Source organism: Nicotiana attenuata, unplaced genomic scaffold, assembly GCF_001879085.1.
Source record: "Nicotiana attenuata strain UT unplaced genomic scaffold, NIATTr2, whole genome shotgun sequence".
Taxonomy (NCBI): domain Eukaryota; kingdom Viridiplantae; phylum Streptophyta; class Magnoliopsida; order Solanales; family Solanaceae; genus Nicotiana; species Nicotiana attenuata.
In genome coordinates this window covers 169497-186989 of record NW_017672443.1, presented here as the reverse complement: position 1 = coordinate 186989, position 17493 = coordinate 169497, and the positions used below count along the sequence as shown (strand labels likewise).

The 17493-nt window shown below is 39.6% G+C and overlaps 1 protein-coding gene across 2 annotated transcripts; it reads left to right on the top strand.

Moving 5' to 3' along the window:
• Nucleotides 1-15733: 15733 nt before the first annotated feature.
• LOC109213222 (MLO-like protein 5) lies at nucleotides 15734-17012 on the top strand. 2 transcript variants are annotated; one of them, XM_019376992.1, is made up of 3 exons: nucleotides 15734-16223; nucleotides 16334-16394; nucleotides 16491-17012. In XM_019376992.1, the coding sequence occupies exons 1-3, from the start codon at nucleotides 16132-16134 to the stop codon at nucleotides 16809-16811; spliced, it is 474 nt and encodes a 157-aa protein (XP_019232537.1). In that variant the 5' UTR covers nucleotides 15734-16131; the 3' UTR covers nucleotides 16812-17012. The 2 variants fall into 2 exon arrangements, 1 of the variants encoding a protein (XP_019232537.1); XR_002065969.1 differs by lacking the exon at nucleotides 16334-16394 and having other exon boundaries at nucleotides 15734-16333.
• Nucleotides 17013-17493: the final 481 nt, after the last annotated feature.

Below are 17493 nucleotides of genomic sequence, written 5' to 3'. Positions count from 1 at the left end.
CATCACCCTTCGTGCTTTACACTCTTTCCTTACCATAAACAAACAGTGCACGGCATCACCCTTCGTGCTTTAACACTCTTCCTCACCCAATCAACAATCACAAACAAGGGCAAGGAAATAAATAAACTATAACGAGAATCCCGGCAAGGGAACACAAACAACAATTAAAAACCCGGCAAGGGTAAAATATCAATAACCAACAACGTCCCGGCAAGGGAATGAATCATTAACTCTTTTCTTTCTTTCACTTTCATCTCATAGTTCACATTATCACTTGAGCCAATGCTCCAAAGAGTTACTTATCTCATATACCTTCACAATTTGCATTTCAACCCGAGCCAATGCTCCACGAAGTTTCAAGATCACAATTTCTTTCACAAGGTCTTTACAACATATAGAAGTCAAGCATGGAAGCATAACAACAACCAAACTATTCGCAAATAAGGACTCACGGTCGTGCTAGACACAAATGTATTGATACTCGTCACCATGCCTATACATCGTACTCGACAATTAGCAAGTTACAAATAAGACTCAACTCTTATTCCCTCAAGCTAGGGTTAAACCAAACACTTACCTCGATGCCTTGAACTCAACTCAAGCCTCAACTATGGCTTTACCCCGAAATTCTACCTCCAACCCGCTCGAATCTAGCCACAAATTACTTAATTACATTAATAAACACTAAATGAATCAATTTGAATGCATAAAAATGAATTTCCCAAAGTTTTTCCCAAAAGTTCCAAAATCGCCCCCGGGCCCACGTGGTCAAAACCCGAGGTTCGAACCAAAACCCGGTTACCCATTCCCCCACGAACTCAAATATGTAATTTGTTTTGAAATCGGACCTCAAATTGAGGTCCAAATCCCCAATTTTAGAAAACCTAGGTTCTACCCAAAACCCTCAATTTCACCCATGAAAATCTTTGATTTTAAGTGGAAAACATGTTAAATGATGTTAATGATTGAAGGAATTGAGTAAAAATCGACGTATAAATGATTTGGAATGAAACTTGTTCTTGAAAAATCGCCTAAGGAGTTTGGGTTTTGAAAGAATGATGAAAAATGGTGAAAATTCGACTAAGTATAAAATTTGCTGGGCCTCAGATATGGGAATTGCAAACGTGGGTTCGCAATTGCGAACTTGGGTTCGCAATTGCGTACCCTGCAGGTTTGGGAAATGCGAAGTCGAGTCCGCATTTGTGAACTCTGAAGAAAACTGGGAGGTTCGCATTTGCGAGAGATAATGTCGCATTTGCGACGACTCGCTATCGCATTTGCGGACAAATGTTCGCATTTGCGAAGGCTGAGGCTACAGGCGGGCATCGCATTTGCGATGAAATTCCTCGCATTTGTGAAGGATGCTGCCCAGGTGAAGTCTCGCATTTGCGAGGCTGGCTTCGCATTTGCGAAGCCTGCAAGTCAGGCATACCAGCAGTCTTATAAGTTCAAAAATGCAATCCGACACCTATCCAAAACTCACCCGAGCCCTCGGGGCTCCAAACCAAATACGCACACAACCTCAAAAACATCCTATGGACTTACTCGCGCGATCAAATCGCCAAAATAACATCATATACATCGAATCAAGCCTCAAAACTCATGATTTCTTCCAAACTCTCATAAAACATAATTTTACCATTTTAAGTCCGAAACACGCCAAACGACGTCCGTTTTCAACCAAACTTTACAGAAAGCGCTTAAACCATATATAAGACTTGTTCCGGGCGCCGAACCAAAATACGGGCCTGATACCACAGTCTTTTAATCAAATTTCATTTTCAGTTTCCTTAATAATTTCAGAAAAACAATTTTACTCAAAAATTCATTTCTCGGGCTTGGAACCTCAGAATTCGATTCCGGGCATACGCTCGAGTCCCATATTTTTCTACGGACCCTCCGGGACCGTCAAATTACGGGTCTGGGTCCGTTTACCCAAAATGTTGACCGAAGTCAAATATATTCATATTAATATCAAAAATTAGCATTTTTCACACGGAATTCATATTTAAGCTTTCCGGCTACGCGCCCGGACTGCGCACGCAATCGAGGCAACCCTAAATGAGGTTTTCGAGGCCTCGGAAGCACGGAATGAATGAGAAAACAGGTGATGACCCTTTGGGTCGTCACACGGACTCTGTTTAAGGCCCCCAAATATTTATTTAAGGCCCGAAAAATACTACTTATATTATTATATAATATATACTCCATAATTTATATTTGTATATTTCTTAATAAAAGATTTCAAATTGAATAATTTTTAAAAATTGGTAGAGTTAGGATTGAGTGAGTTAATAGAATTAATTTTTTCTCTCACTAAATTAATTAACATATTTACCTTCTCATCAATTCTATTTTTCTTCCTTTATGTATAGTATTTTTCATGTTTCTCACGATTTTACTTTCTAATTCAATTCAAATTCTCTAAATTAGCTATTTCTTTTTGTCACATTTGATTATACACCAGAAAGCAAGTTGTTTTGTGTCTCATTTTTTTTAACTAAGATATCCCCGAGACAAATATCACAAGGCTCAAAACACGATGGATAATGTGTTCACCTTTTTACCATTTTCACTTAAGGTAAGAATTCAATACCATATGACGTGTGCCTAACTCATACATCTTGAGTTGCGTTCTCACCACTAGATCAAAGTCATATAGATTTTTTTTTATGTCTCAATATTTATGGAGTCTATAAAAGAAGTTTCAGTGTCTTTTAATATATTTTTATTTTAGACCACCAGTTCTATTGAGCCGCCCATCATTGATGATCAACAATTATTTACATACTACTGCCCCACCATGAACGCGTTATTCAACCAGTTCTATTCACATTTGACAATTGAATGACACACCCATTGCCTTTAATGTACTTGTCATTGTTGTTTTATCTTAATTGAGACTCTACAAATTTGATTGAGAATGTGAGGGTTGGACTAGTGGCCTTAGTAAGAGACTTGTAAAGCCCTGATTTAGGTCCGCAAAATTTTTAATAATGAATTTTATAATTTAATTTCAAATTAGACAATGTTTGTAGAAAAAAATTAAAAAGTACAAAAGATTTTTAAAAAAGAAAGAAAGATGTCTACTCTTTAATAGTAAAAATATTTTTAAAACTTTAAATTAAATTACTTAAATCTTTATATTAGTAAATACATTTTTTTTTACAATAATAGCGAAGGTAACATATCACACCATTTTTGTCACACCTAGAAGTTCCTCACTACTTCAAGGAAGTCAAAACATTATCAACTATACATCTGCCATAACGTCAGTTAAAAATATGTTATTGCATTAAGCACAACTAACAATTAAGAAAAACGCATAGTCAAAAGCAATTAAAGTTCCATGCTAGTGTTATAAATAGAATTGTATTTAAGGTAAATACCTATATTTTAAAGAGATTTTAGGGTTTGTTACTTGGTGGCTAAGTCACTTTTTTCCTATAAATAGAGGGGTTCTATTCCATTGTAATTCATCCTTAATCAATAAGAATTCTCTCTCTCTACTTTTCTCTGTAATACTCTTCTTCTTCTTTTATTGGTTCATAACACGTTATCAGCACGAGACTCTTGAAATTTTGGATTTAAGGTAAGTATTTACTTTATTTTTCTCTTTTAAATTCTTGAAATTCTATAATTTGATTTTAAATACAAGCAAAGACAATAAACTTTGATCATAACTTTAATATAGTTTGCAAGAAATTATAACCACCCGAAGTGGTAAAATTTATATGCCTTTCCATGATCAAATCATGTATATAGTGGGCAAAGAAGTGGAAACCCGTCCCATTGAATTTGTTTCATTCCCAATCCCTTAAGAGAATGTGGAAGCAATATGCAATAAGTCTGAAAGTAGACAAAATTATTACCGTGAAGGTATCAGTGGATGTGGACGTGGCAAGAGACGAAATTATAATCGTCATCATTGTGGTAATGAGAATAATAAGGATTCTCAAAATAATCCTTCACTTTGTGAAAGTAATATTTGTCATCGATTTGATATGAGATTTTGTAAATCATATATAGATGATTACGGTCCATTCATGATGTGAATGTGACGGCAGGTGATTTATGAATACATATTTATTTTTGGAAGAATATGAACATGCTAGTGGTAGTGAATATACCACACTTACCTCTAGAAAGAGGTTTGAGATGAAACAAGAAAATAATTTCATTATTATGCATGAATGGTCATTGATCACGTACCTATTGTGATTATGCCAAAATATTATGGCAATGTGATTATTACAGGACAAAAGTAATGAAAGCAACATATCTTGCTAATGAATTTGACCATGACCATAATGGTACAACTTTCTCTTTGAAAAAGATATTCACCATATGGATGTTGATGAATTTGTGGTAGTACAAAATTAATTGAAAGCTCTGGAAGAGCCAATTATACTATTGTGGAGAAATAAAATTGATTATCAATAAGGTATTGTATCGTAGTAAGTCTCAAAGAAACTTATTTAGTTTCTAAAGTATTTGCGAAAGCGGTTGGTTATATTCAGACTATAAATAAAGGAAAAGTTTAATATCTTCTATTACTACAACTTGTAGTGGGGTAATATATATGTCAAAAGCTACCTGCTTTATTCTCCAGTTTGTACTACACAAATAAAAGAATGCCACAATAAAGTAGAAGTTTGTTGATATAAAGACCCATATCATAATAAAATTGGAGTTTATTGATAATTACATACGCATGGTGGATACCTGAAATTTATCAATATTGATAATTTATCCAGTTGGCATAATTGGTTTAGCCATATTAGTTTAAGTATGTTGTGCAAAAATAAAAGAAAATTCACATGGGTAAATATTAAAGAACTAGAAAGTTCTTTGCATATTCTCTTATGTTGTTTGTTCTCATTAATTAATAGACCGACTAAAATTGGGATTGAATCGATGAATGCTGGAAATATCTAAAGTGAATATGGGCTCATTCACCTACCATGTATACTACATAAGATGCATCTATGAGATGGTTACATGTGCAATTATTATTAACCCGCAACATGGTGTCTCCGAGGTAACTTGCTCAATAATTTAATTTAGAGCACAATTTTCATATTTTCTATTCAAGACAGTTCATCTTGATATGTTGGTTTAGCAAAATAATTTATTGAGTTCCTCCACTTAATAGCTAAACTATTGCTTATGAGGACAAAGTTATATATCAGTTTGATATATGTTACATACGAAATTATATTACATTCTCCCTTCATAAGTGGTTGATGGTCAAAAACCAAATAATTTCTTCTTATTATTATTGATGTGCGGTGTATATTTTGATTGATACCATAACACACAAAGGTGAGTTTCCAAAATTAAGAAAGAAAGTGTAACGATCCGACCGGTCGTTTTGAGCCCTAGTGCGCCGTTCAGCAGTTCGAGGCCATGAACAGCTTCAATTCAGGCATTATGACTTGTACGCGTGGTCGGAATTAAATTTCGGGAAATTCGGGGTGGACTGGGAAAGGAAATTCTCATTTCGGAAGTTTTAAGTTGAGAGAATTGACTAGGATTGGATTTCAGAGTAAACAACATCGAAATCGGGATTTGAAGGTTCCAGCAGGTTCGTATGATAATTTCGGACTTGGGCGTATGCCCGGATCGGGTTTTGGATGACCCGGGAGCGTTTGTCGCCTATTGTGGAAGTTAGCATTTTGGAGGAAATTTCATAAGGTTGGGTTGAAGTGCATTTCGGTGTTATTGATGTCCGTTTGGGAATCCGAGTTTGGGAGTAGCTCCGTATGGTGATTCTGGTGTTGGGAGCACGATCGGAAGTGAATTCAAAAGTCCGTGGGTCATTTTGGAGGCTAAAAATAGAATTTTGAAGGTTTTTGAGAAGTTTGACCGGAAGTGGACTTTTTGATATCGGGGTTGGAATCCGATTTTGAAAGTTGGAGTAGGTCCGTAATGTCGAATATGACTTGCGTGCAAAATTTGAAGTCAATCGGAAGTGATTTGATAGGTTTAAACATCGAAAGTAGAAGTTTGAAATTCTAAAGTTCATAAAGCTTGGATTGGAGGTCGATTCTTGGTTTTGGCGTTGTTTGATATGATTTGAGGCCTCGAGCAAGTCCGTAATGTGTTTTGGGACTGGTTGGTATGATTGGTTGGGTCCCGGGGGCCTCGGGTGGATTCCGGGTGGTTAACGAATCGAAAATGAAAATTTTAGAAGAGCTGAAGCTGCTGCTTCTGTCATAACCGCACCTGCGGTTGGTGGCCTGCAGGTGCGAGACCGAAGATGCGGTCCTTCCATCGCAGAAGCGGCCCAGGGAAGGCCAGGCCAAACCGCAGAAGCGGCTCTCTAGCCGCAGAAGCGGCTACAAGGCCGCAGAAGCGACCCCAGTCCTTTTGGCCAGCGATCGCAGATGCGGCCACTTCCTCGCAGATGCGGGACTGCAGATGCGGTCCCCTTACCGCAGATGCGAAAATCGCTGAGGCGGTGAGTTCATTTATTACGGGTTCTAAGTCCATTTTTGCCGTTTTTCATTCCTCCATTGGGCGATTTCAGAGCTTTTGGGAGGAGACCTTCACCTAGCATCTTGAGATAAGTTTGTTCTACCTATTTCTAGTTTAATACCTATGTCTTAAGTAGATTAAACACTAGTATTAAGGTGAAATCATGAGGTTAGAGCAAAAACCTAGGGTTTTGACAAAAGTTGAATTGACCACAAAATTTGTTATGAAATGAATTAGAAATCATATATTATTGATCCTTGGGTTAAGAAGAACAACTTCCCTTGAAAAATTTAGGAATCCGGGCACGTGGGCCTGAGGTCGGATCTTAGGAAAATTGTGTTTAAGGGTGGGAAATTGCTTAAGTAGTTAGAATATGATTTTGTAAGCTTATATTGACTAGTTCCTACCTCGTTTATCTAGTTTTGAATTGTTCGGCTCCAATTTGAAGGTTCGGGCTCATTCTTGGTATTAGAAGTGCACATTGGAGCGAGATGAGTCTCCTTTCTAACCTTGTAAGAGGGAATTGTCCCCATAGGTGAAATAATTGGTTATGTGCTCCTATTTGTGGGGGCTACGTACGTACAAGGTGATGAGATTCCGTGCGTAGCTACTAATATGTGTAAGTCCGGGTAGCCGAGGACCCAAAAGCATGCTATACTTGGAATATCTGTGATCTTATTGACAATTGAATTTCCTAAATCCTATCGAATTGGTAAGTGAATTTTTAAGAAGATTTAACTTCAGTTTCTTGAATTGTTAAAAGAGAATTTGGCTTTTCCTTGGATAATTGTTCCCTAATAAATTTAGGATTGACTGATTGTCGTGTTTATTTATATTTGACCGCGTCGCATGTATGATTCGCGAGTGGGATAATAGATACATCTATGGTTCGTGCCGCTCGACCCTCGGCAGTGCACATTTTATATTTATGTTGGATCGGGCCGTACGACCTCGGCATGAGTTGCGCATGCTTGTATTGCTTGCCTTGAGATTTATTGATATTGTTATCTGCTCTCCCTGATTTGAGAAAATTGTTAACTAATGGATTATGAATCCGGAGACTTATAATAAAGAGGAACTTTTACCTGTTTAGTAATTAACTTGAATCTACTGTTGTTCCTAATAAATCCGTGAGTCATCGCATTAATAATATTATTACTGGACCTTTAGTAAGTGTCGTAGTTGCCATCTCGTCTCTACTTCTTCGAGATTAGACGGGATACTTACTGAGTACACGTTGTTTTTGTACTCATACTACACTTCTGTGCATTTTTGTTGCACAGGCACATGTACTTCTAGCGGCCTACTAGGTGTAGCAGCATGGATGATACTGGGACTAGGTGAGTTGCATTACTCGAGGCGACTCGCAGCTAGTATAGTCTCATTCAACGTATTGTATTTACTTTCTGTCCATTTGTATTTCTGACGGATGATGTACTGTATTGTTTCTTAGAAATAGCTCATGTACTTGTGACACCGGGTTCTGGGGATGTCTATGGGTTTATTCAGAATTTTAAAGTTGTTAAAGGTTTTATTTTTCTTATTTCAGTGAAATTTACTATGTATAGCTTAAACGTATAAAAGGAGAGATTTCAGAAATATTTAAAACGAGAAGTTAATTAAGTATTTTTGGTTGGCTTGCCTGATAGTGGTGTCCGGCGCCATCACGAACCTTAGTGGATTTCGGGTCGTGACAACATTATATCAGAGCACTAGGTTCCCGTAGGTCTCACGAGTCATAAGCAAGTCTAGTAGAGTCTCGCGGATCAGTACGGAGACGTCTGTACTTATCTTTGGGAGGCTGCAGGACTATTAGGAGTACTTCCCTTCTTGATTCCTCATCGTGCGATTTGATTCCTTGAGGCTTATGCCCTTGCTTCCTTCCTACTCAATATTACGCGACGCGAACCGCTGGTTATAAATCGAGATTTTAAGAATTTGTAATGGTACTACGAATATGGTGCGGGGTGTTTCTCCCTGCGGGGTTGTTTGAGATATTATTGTCGCCTTGTGGAAGGATATTCTGTCATTTTGGCTCAGTAGCGGTGCTTCCGAGAGCTCTGAGGCTAGGCACAAGTTGCCATGATGCTACGAACGATTGTTCCGCAGTATTGATATGATGGTAGGATGTTTACCTACGTGTCGGAGCAGTGAATGACTTGAAGGGAGGTTCACTCAGTGCATGATCTAGAGATTCGGTATTTTATTCCCGGCAGGGGAAAGGCAAACAGACTAAGAATGGTCAGATGTGGGTTGGTGGAGTAACGAGACTTGGTATTTGCGAGCATGGTGGAGTTTTCTCCTATGATGAAGTGTCGTTGTCCTAATTGAACGTACTCGGTTCGCCGGTGTTATGATCTTCTACAATTCGCCTTTGGGGTAAGATATTGTAAAATAATATTGAAGATGCGGTTGTCAGATACCGCAGGGTGCGGTAGTTCAGGATTGAATCAGTGTTTCTAATGTCGACGGTTCGAGGAAGATGATCTTCGGAAATGTTTAAAGTTAGCAGCAATTGTGGGTCCAAGTGCCACAAAGATAGATTTCATTTAAGGCAACGACCGAGCAGCAAAGGATGAGGAAGGACATGTGGGGAGTGTCAGGCGGTGGTTAGAATTTTTAGAAGGCCAGGTATAAGAAGCAAAGGTCGAGTAGTCGACTAAAGGGGTGAGTTTCGCCAAAGTGGGAGAGTTTGGAGTGATTTGGGAATTTTAGTGATTGGTGATGCCTACGGATTAATTTGAAGTATGGGCTATTACGCGGCATGAGATTTGATATAACGGAAGGGGGCTTCTCGAACTAAAGAAGGATACAACCTAACATTGAATTGGAAGGATGTTACCGCGCGCTTAATTGATGTCCACGAGAGGTGAATGAACTTGTGCAGCTAGAGAGTGAGCTTGGACTCAGGATGGGTCATCAATGTCGTGGGGATTGCACCCCGTGTAGCAGCGTCGGAAGACATCGGCACGTAAATACCACAGGTGGGTTATCTCCAGTGAGCGGATCGGCAGTTGCATGGTTGGCGAAGCTTCTACGGAAATTCTATTGGTTATACAGTAAGGAGATAGGTCGTGCGAACGTGGTTGATGATTCAGAGTATAACAAGAGGGTTTTACAGAAAGATTCCGAGAATTTTGGCGGTTGATTGCGCAAGGTTATGTCAACAAGAGATAAAGGATCCCGGTGAATTCTAGAATTTGTGCTATAATGGCTTCAGGCTAAGCGGGAGAGTCCCACCGCCTATGATTAAGGATTGCCCGGTTAACTACTTGCGAGGTTTCTGATTACTAGCATATTGATGGGTTATTTCAGCTACAAAAAAGGAAAATAAGTGGTAAATTGAGCAAAAGAATTGTTAAAGGTGTGCTATGGTTGGCCTAACTGGCCCATGTTCAGACTTTGGGAAGGATTCAGGATTTATGCCTTGTATAGATGTGGGTTTCAAGGGAAGTGATTCTGCCGGGTGCTTCATCGAGAGGGTATTAATGTGCTAGAAGATTTATGGAGTTGATTATATTCGGGTCCAAGTCAGAGCGAGTGGCTCTCAACGACGGTCCTAGTGGATTCAAAGGGGTAAAGTGTGGTGCCTAATGGCTTCGAGCCTATAGATACAATTAAGAATCAAGCTTGGTAGCAGCTTATGAGAAGGGGCACAGAATGTTCTATGATGTTTTGACTTGCAGTGTAGCCCTCGAGAGGTATGAAATGGTTCGCAGGGTTGTAGACGGCATGGTCTCGTGATTCAGGGTCACTCGGGATGAGTGCGGATGGAGCATGCTATGTGTTGGATGGAGTATTATTATTTCTAAGGCAATCAAGGATAAATTGGAAGAGGATATATTGATTAGCCATAGTTGAATTGGCATATTGGTGGCAGTGATCGGTCCCTTCAGCGCGATCAAGTTATGCAAGTGATTTGTGGCGGTACATGTGATGCTTGTCGGCCTCCGTAATTGATGTTATTCAGAAGTATTCTATTGTTATGGCCTGTCATGTGTAGGCGGGTCCCGGAAGGGCTATGGTGGCTTAGACCACTACTTAAAGATTTGGCGTATTCTACGGTTATGAGGATTCATCTGTGTGTCGCAATGGTTCTCCTGAAGTGAGTTAAGTGAAAAGTTTTGATATGATGAAGTGTTAATCTATTAGTGGTTCCGGAGTTATGATGAAAATCGTGTTCTATCGCACATTAGCGTGTTGGGTGTAGTGAGTGGTATGAAATTTGAAGTGAGGATCAAGGTTACAGTTCGGTGTTGACGGGAATGTCACGAGCTCGGATGAGCAGGAAGTAGTTTCGATCTTTAAAGTAAGTTGGTATTGTCTTCAGCGTCACCTGAGATCGGCGTTTGTAAAAGAGGCTTTGCATCCTGGTTAAGAAATTCTTGATCGCTTTTCAGTGTTAGTGCGGCCGGTGGTTCGGATGTACAGACTTGTTATCTATTACGAAAGGTCATGGGGCGTGTTCCACGGGAAGATTGTACAAGTGTGGCATGTAGTCACTGATTGATTGGAGGATGAAACCAAGTATGGAGATTGTGGTGGTACCGTTAATTTGAGAATTTATGCCGGGAGGGCACTCGATTTATTGGGTTGTGGATTGTGGATGATTACTCCGGTTATGATGGTTGTTCTTATGTGTTATGAGAGAAAGGGGAGTATTTATGGACCTTTGAAAGGTTATTAGCCTAGTTCGGTGCGATTAGAATTAGCTTGAGGTCTATGGCTGGATTTAAATGTAAATATGGGCTCTATATCAGGCCAGATGTGTCCATTTCAGTAATGCGCTCCTTATGGAAGGACGGTCAGGGTGTTATATTCGTTGTCGGCTATTTCATGCAATGCTATATTGTGCCGTGTGAGTTGCGAAACGGCTTGGTAATTTCTTATGTGTTGAGGTTCCGCGTAGTGATGATGTTATGTGAGCAGGAGGGCTCTCGAGGTTCAGATCGTATATTGCACCTCAGTTGTGCTTGAGTTTGTTGGCTTATGGCGCCATATGTCCCCTCAGGGATGGTATTATGCACTTAGCGTGCTTGTGACCGATATACGGTATCTTGTTGTGATGAGTAATTCAGCTCGATGGGTATCTCCTTAGGTGAGTTATATGTGTGGATCGGGTTGCACGCCGCAACAGTGTGATGATAATTGTAGTCCCTTGTATTCTATTCTATGTGTTTTGTTTCTCCATTTTCTGAGAAAAGTTCATATTAGTTGTGTGATTTGAGTAGTCCCTTCCAAAGTTCGTTTTCCTTATGTATCGCGTTCGAGTGGTAGCCTATTGGCACGTTGTAGCATCATATGAGACTTTTGGTCATGTCAGGGGTGACTTGCTGCCTGAGCAGTTCGTAGAGTAAGATAAGGTTACTAGATCTAGGATCAGTGCGATCGGATTATATGAAGTACATTAAGGAGCTAAGGCCATTATTTGGTTCAAGATGAGGCGATGGTTCCTAACAAGAGTATAGACCCAACGATTTATTGGTTCGTCAATTGGTTACAAATTTCTACGCATCTCTTCCATTGCGGCGGTATTGTAAGAGTTAGATCAAGACCTATGTAGGTCATGAGGTGCAATGGGAGCATCAAATTCGTGGAACTTCGAGTTATTCGATTAGAGAATGCTATTGTGGTCCTGTGAGTAAAGTGGGGCAAGGTGTGAATTCAGCTAAGATACACAATCATGTTTTGGTGCGGCGTGTGGTGATTGATACGGCGTTCATATGTCGAAAGCAGGCCTTGCAGAGGATTTCGGATGTTGAAACTGGGCTCCAAGGCTTATTTGCCTAAATGAAAGAGGTTATCTTTAGATTTGATCGAGCTGATGTGCCCAACTGGGTTGTGGTAGCATGGGTAGGTGCACGAGGTATTAAGTAGTGATTCCAGACAACCCCAGCACAGTTCCTAGCACGTTCGAGGACGAATGTATGTTTAAGTGGGAGAGGATGTAACGACCCGACCGGTCGTTTTGAGCCCTAGCACGGCGTTCAACAGTTCGAGGCCATGAACAACTTCAATTCAGGCATTATGACTTGTACGCGTGGTCGGAATTAAATTTCGGGAAGTTCGGGGTGGACTGGGAAAGGAAATTCTCATTTCGGAAGCTTTAAGTTGAGAGAATTGACTAGGATTGGATTTTAGAGTAAACGACATTGGAATCGGGATCTGAAGGTTCCAGCAGGTTCGTATGATGATTTCGGACTTGGGCGTATGCCCGGATCGGGTTTTGGATAACCCGGGAGCATTTTGGCGCCTATTGTGGAACTTAGCATTTTGGAGGAAATTTCATAAGGTTGGGTTGAAGTGTATTTTGGTGTTATTGATGTCCGTTTGGGAATCCGAGTTTGGGAGTAGCTCCGTATGGTAATTTTGGTGTTGGGAGCGTGGTCGGAAGTGAATTCGAAGGTCCGTGGGTCATTTTGGAGTCATTTGGCTAAATATAGAAATTTGAAGGTTTTGAGAAGTTTGACCGGAAGTGGACTTTTTGATATCAGGGTCGGAATCTGATTCCGAAAGTTGGAGTAGGTCTGTAATGTCGAATATGACTTGCGTGCAAAATTTGAAGTCAATCGGACGTGATTTGATAGGTTTAAACATTGAAAGTAGAAGTTTGAAATTCTAAAGTTCATAAAGCTTGGATTGGAGGTCGATTTTTGGTTTTGGCGTTGTTTGAAATGATTTGAGGCCTCGAGCAAGTCCGTAATGTGTTTTGGGATTGGTTGGTATGATTGGTTGGGGTCCCGGGGGCCTCGGGTGGATTCCGGGTGGTTAACGGATCGAAAATGAAAATTTTAGAAGAGCTGAAGCTGCTGCTTCTATCATAACCGCACCTGCGGTTGGTGGAACGCAGGTGCGAGACCGCAGATGCGGTCCTTCCATCGCAGAAGCGGCCCAGGGAAGGTCAGGCCAAACCGCAGAAGCGGCTCTCTAGCCGCAGAAGCGGATCCGCAGAAGCGGCCCCAGTCCTTTTGGCCAACGACCGCAGATGCGGCCACTTCCTCGCAGATGCGGGACCCTTACCGCAGATGTGGAAATCGCTGAGGCAGTGAGTTCATTTATTACGGGTTCTAAGTCCATTTTTGCCATTTTTCATTCCTCCATTGGGCGATTTCAGAGCTTTTGGGAAGAGACCTTCACCTAGCATCTTGAGGTAAGTTTGTTCTACCTATTTCTAGTTTAATACCTATGTTTTAGGTAGATTAAACACTAGTATTACGGTGAAATCATGACGTTAGAGCAAAAACCTAGGGTTTTGACAAAAGTTGAATTACCACGAAATTTGTTATGAAATGAATTAGAAATCATATATTATTGATCCTTGGGTTAAGAAGAACAACTTCCTTTGAAAAATTTAGGAATCCGGGCACGTGGGCCCGGGGTCGGATCTTAGGAAAATTGTGTTTAAGGGTGGGAAGTTGCTTAAGTAGTTAGAATATGATTTTGTGAGCTTATATTGACTAGTTCCTACCTCGTTTATCTAGTTTTGAATCGTTCGGCTCCAATTTGAAGGTTCGGGCTCATTCTTGGTATTGGAAGTGCACATTGGAGCGAGGTGAGTCTCCTTTTTAACCTTGTAAGAGGGAATTGTCCCCATAGGTGAAATAATTGATTATGTGCTCCTATTTGTGGGGGCTACGTACGTACGAGGTGACGAGAGTCCGTGCGTAGCTTCAAACACTTTGCATCAATTTTTTTAAGATTCAAAAAAAATAATCTATTCTTTGCCATATGCACTTTAGCAATTAGAATTCCACTTGAATCACTAAGCCAAAGATGCATATTTTTCATGTGGATGTCATATTCCTTTTCAAGAAGTTGGCCCAAACTCAAAATATTACTTTTTAATTTTGGCACATAATAAACATCTTGAATTAGCTTGTGACTACCATCTTTACAGGAGATCAGAATCGTACTTATCCCTTCGATTTGAATCTTTGAGGTATCTCCAAAGGACACAATACCTCTCACCGTTTTATTGATCTCTACAAACTTTTCTTTGCATCCACACATATGATTGCTTGCTCCATTGTCCAAATACCACGAGCTGCAATCATCCCTGTCTTCTTCCTTGAGTGCCAGCAATAACGTTGACTCATCTTCTTCTTTCTTGTCGTCAACAAGGTTAGCTTTCTCTTCAACATTGCTACGACATTCCCAAGAGTAGTGGCCAAATTTATGACAATTATAACACTCAATTTTTGATTTGTCATACCTTTGTCCATTATTTTCTTGGTAGTAGCCACGTCCTCTTCCTGCTCTATGTCCACGACCACGACCTCTGAATGTTTCGTGGATTTTAGCTTCACTATTGAAGTTGTTACCGTTACTTCTTCCTCGTCCATGACCGCCACAGCCTCGTCCCCGTCCATTCCCTCGATAGCTCTTTTCACCTCCATAATCCTTGAAGGATGCCTGAGTTTTAAGAAGTTGCTCCAGTGACATTTCTTGTCTCTTTTTGATCTTTTCTTCGTGGGCTTGTAAAGAACCCTCCAATTGCTCCACCATCATAGAGTCTAAATCTTTAGACTCCTCAATACCACACACCACAAAATCAAATTTAGGTGTTAAAGTGCGAAAGATCTTTTCTACCACACAGACATCTTCTATGTCCTCCCCGTATCTTCTTAATTGATTCACAATAGCCTTCACTTTTGAACAATAATTCGAAATGCATTCGGATTCTTTCATTTTTAAAACTTCAAAATCAGCCCTTAGAGTTTGAAGTTTTACCTTCCCCACCTTGTCAACTCCTTGGAGAGAATTTTGTAAAATTTACCAAGCTTCCTTTGAGGTGGTAGCATCTGCCACCTTCTCAAACATGGCATCATCCAAACATTTGTGGATGAGCGTGAGGGCTTGTTGATCCTTCTTCCTTGTCTTTGTCAAGACATCTTTTTCATTTTGAGGCAGAGCTTCCTCATTATCGGGTTTTGCATACCCTCTGTCTACGATTTCCCACACATCCTGAGAGCCAAGAATGACTTTCATACGTAGACACCATTTTTCGTAATTATCTTTTGTGAGACGGGGGTACTGAAAAGACAGCGGACTATTATTCGCCATGGCTCTCATACCACCTTGTTGGGATAAAAAATAATAATCCCGCCCAGGAATAATATCCACGGTAAATAACAATAACACAAGAGAGTAACAACGACACCAAATATTTTAACGGGATAAAATACAATACCCCAGCGGAGCAATATTACCACTATAATATTACAACTTAGTAGCGCCAAGAGACTACTACAACTTCGAAAGAAATAACACTCTTTATTTTAAACACCTCACTACAATATTACTCTCACTCACTATTTATCTCACATACTACAATCTGTGGATTGCTCTCTCTAACTCTCTGTTGCTTCTCTCGATTTGGTGTATTTGAAACGAAACAGAATGACTCTATTTATAGCAAAGGAGCCGTCCAATTTAGCCAATCAAATGCATTTGATGCAATTTGCAGAATTGCCGTCCATATCAACTTGTTGCATTACAACTTGTTGCATTGCAACTTGTTGCCAACTTTTGCTTTGCCTTTTTTTTTTTTATTTGAATAGGTCCCACATTTCCTTTGGATATCGGTAAGGACACTTTCCTTGGAAAAAATAATTCATTTCCATTTTTTTTTCTTGTCATTTGTGGTGTAACATGATGATATTCCATTTTCTGCAGTATGACTTCGGGCTTCATTCATGCTTTCACGATAATTTTTATCTTGCCTCATTGCTAGTTGCTATAGGGTAATGAACAAGTACTTATCTTCATTGTGTTAAGTTCCAAAAGCAACCAATTAGTTGAAGTTCCTTTACCATACACTCTTACTCTAGCTGATAAAAGAGTTGCCTGTCAGGTTAGGTGTTCAAATTTTGTGCAGTTACATTACACTTCCGCTGTATGCACTAGTTACCCAGGTAACTAAAAGTTACTTTTTATTACAAAATAAACTCAAAAACATGTTATGCTTCATTTTCTTTCTCTTTTTTTTTTTTTTTTTTTGGAATTTTCAGATGGGATCAACTATGAGAAGATCTATATTTGATGATCAAACTTCCAAAGCACTGATGAATTGGCATAAAAATGCAAAAAAGAAGAAACCTACAAAGCTTGGACAAGTACAAACACGAAAATTAGGAAGTCCAGGGGACTCACCTGAAACTTCCCTGAGCACGAAAGGTGGTCATCAATCCAGAATAGAAATGTCTAACGTAGAGCCATCATCGTCTAGTCAAACAGCCAACATTGTTGCTAGTGTGGACATTCCAGAGGAAATGCCTCACAATGATGGCAGATCGTGGTCCACGAATCCTGGCCTACTTACAGGTCCTTGATTGAGACAATGAGCAGAGATAACTCATGTCATATAGGGAGGAAAAGAGAGGGGAACGTACATTGAAATGCTATTACTTGGGCTGGAGATTGGTGGTTCCCCTATTTCTCTGCACAGCATTGCAGAAAAAACTAGCTTTTTGTTCCAATTTCAGGTTATTGCTCAATTTTGTAAACTTCACTTGTATTATTATTAAAAGAAAAGGGGAAAATTCATAAGTACCCCCCTGACCTATACCCAGATTTCCAACTACACACTTTTTCTTTGCGGAAATCCTATTACCCTCCTAAACTTATTTTAAATGGAATTATTTGCACCTTTAAGGCTGACGTGGCAGAGTGTGTATATTTCACTCTCCCAAAGGAGAGTGAGAAGCAAGAAAAAACGATTTTCAGATTATTTTTTATTATTTTTTACCATTTTTTCTTACTTTTTTTTCCTTTTCCTTTTTCTTTGTCTTTTTTCTTTTATTTTTTTTTTTCGTTTCTTCTCTAATTCCGGCGGATATTCATTCACCGGCGACTTTGTCTAACCGTTTTTTTTCATTTTTTCTTTTCACACACAAATTAAACTCTCAAAAAGATCTATTCATAAGCAAAACAAAATACACTCAGATTTTGGGGAAAAAATTCATCATCGAAAAACCTTCCCACACCGGGGAAAAATGATGTATTGAAATTTTA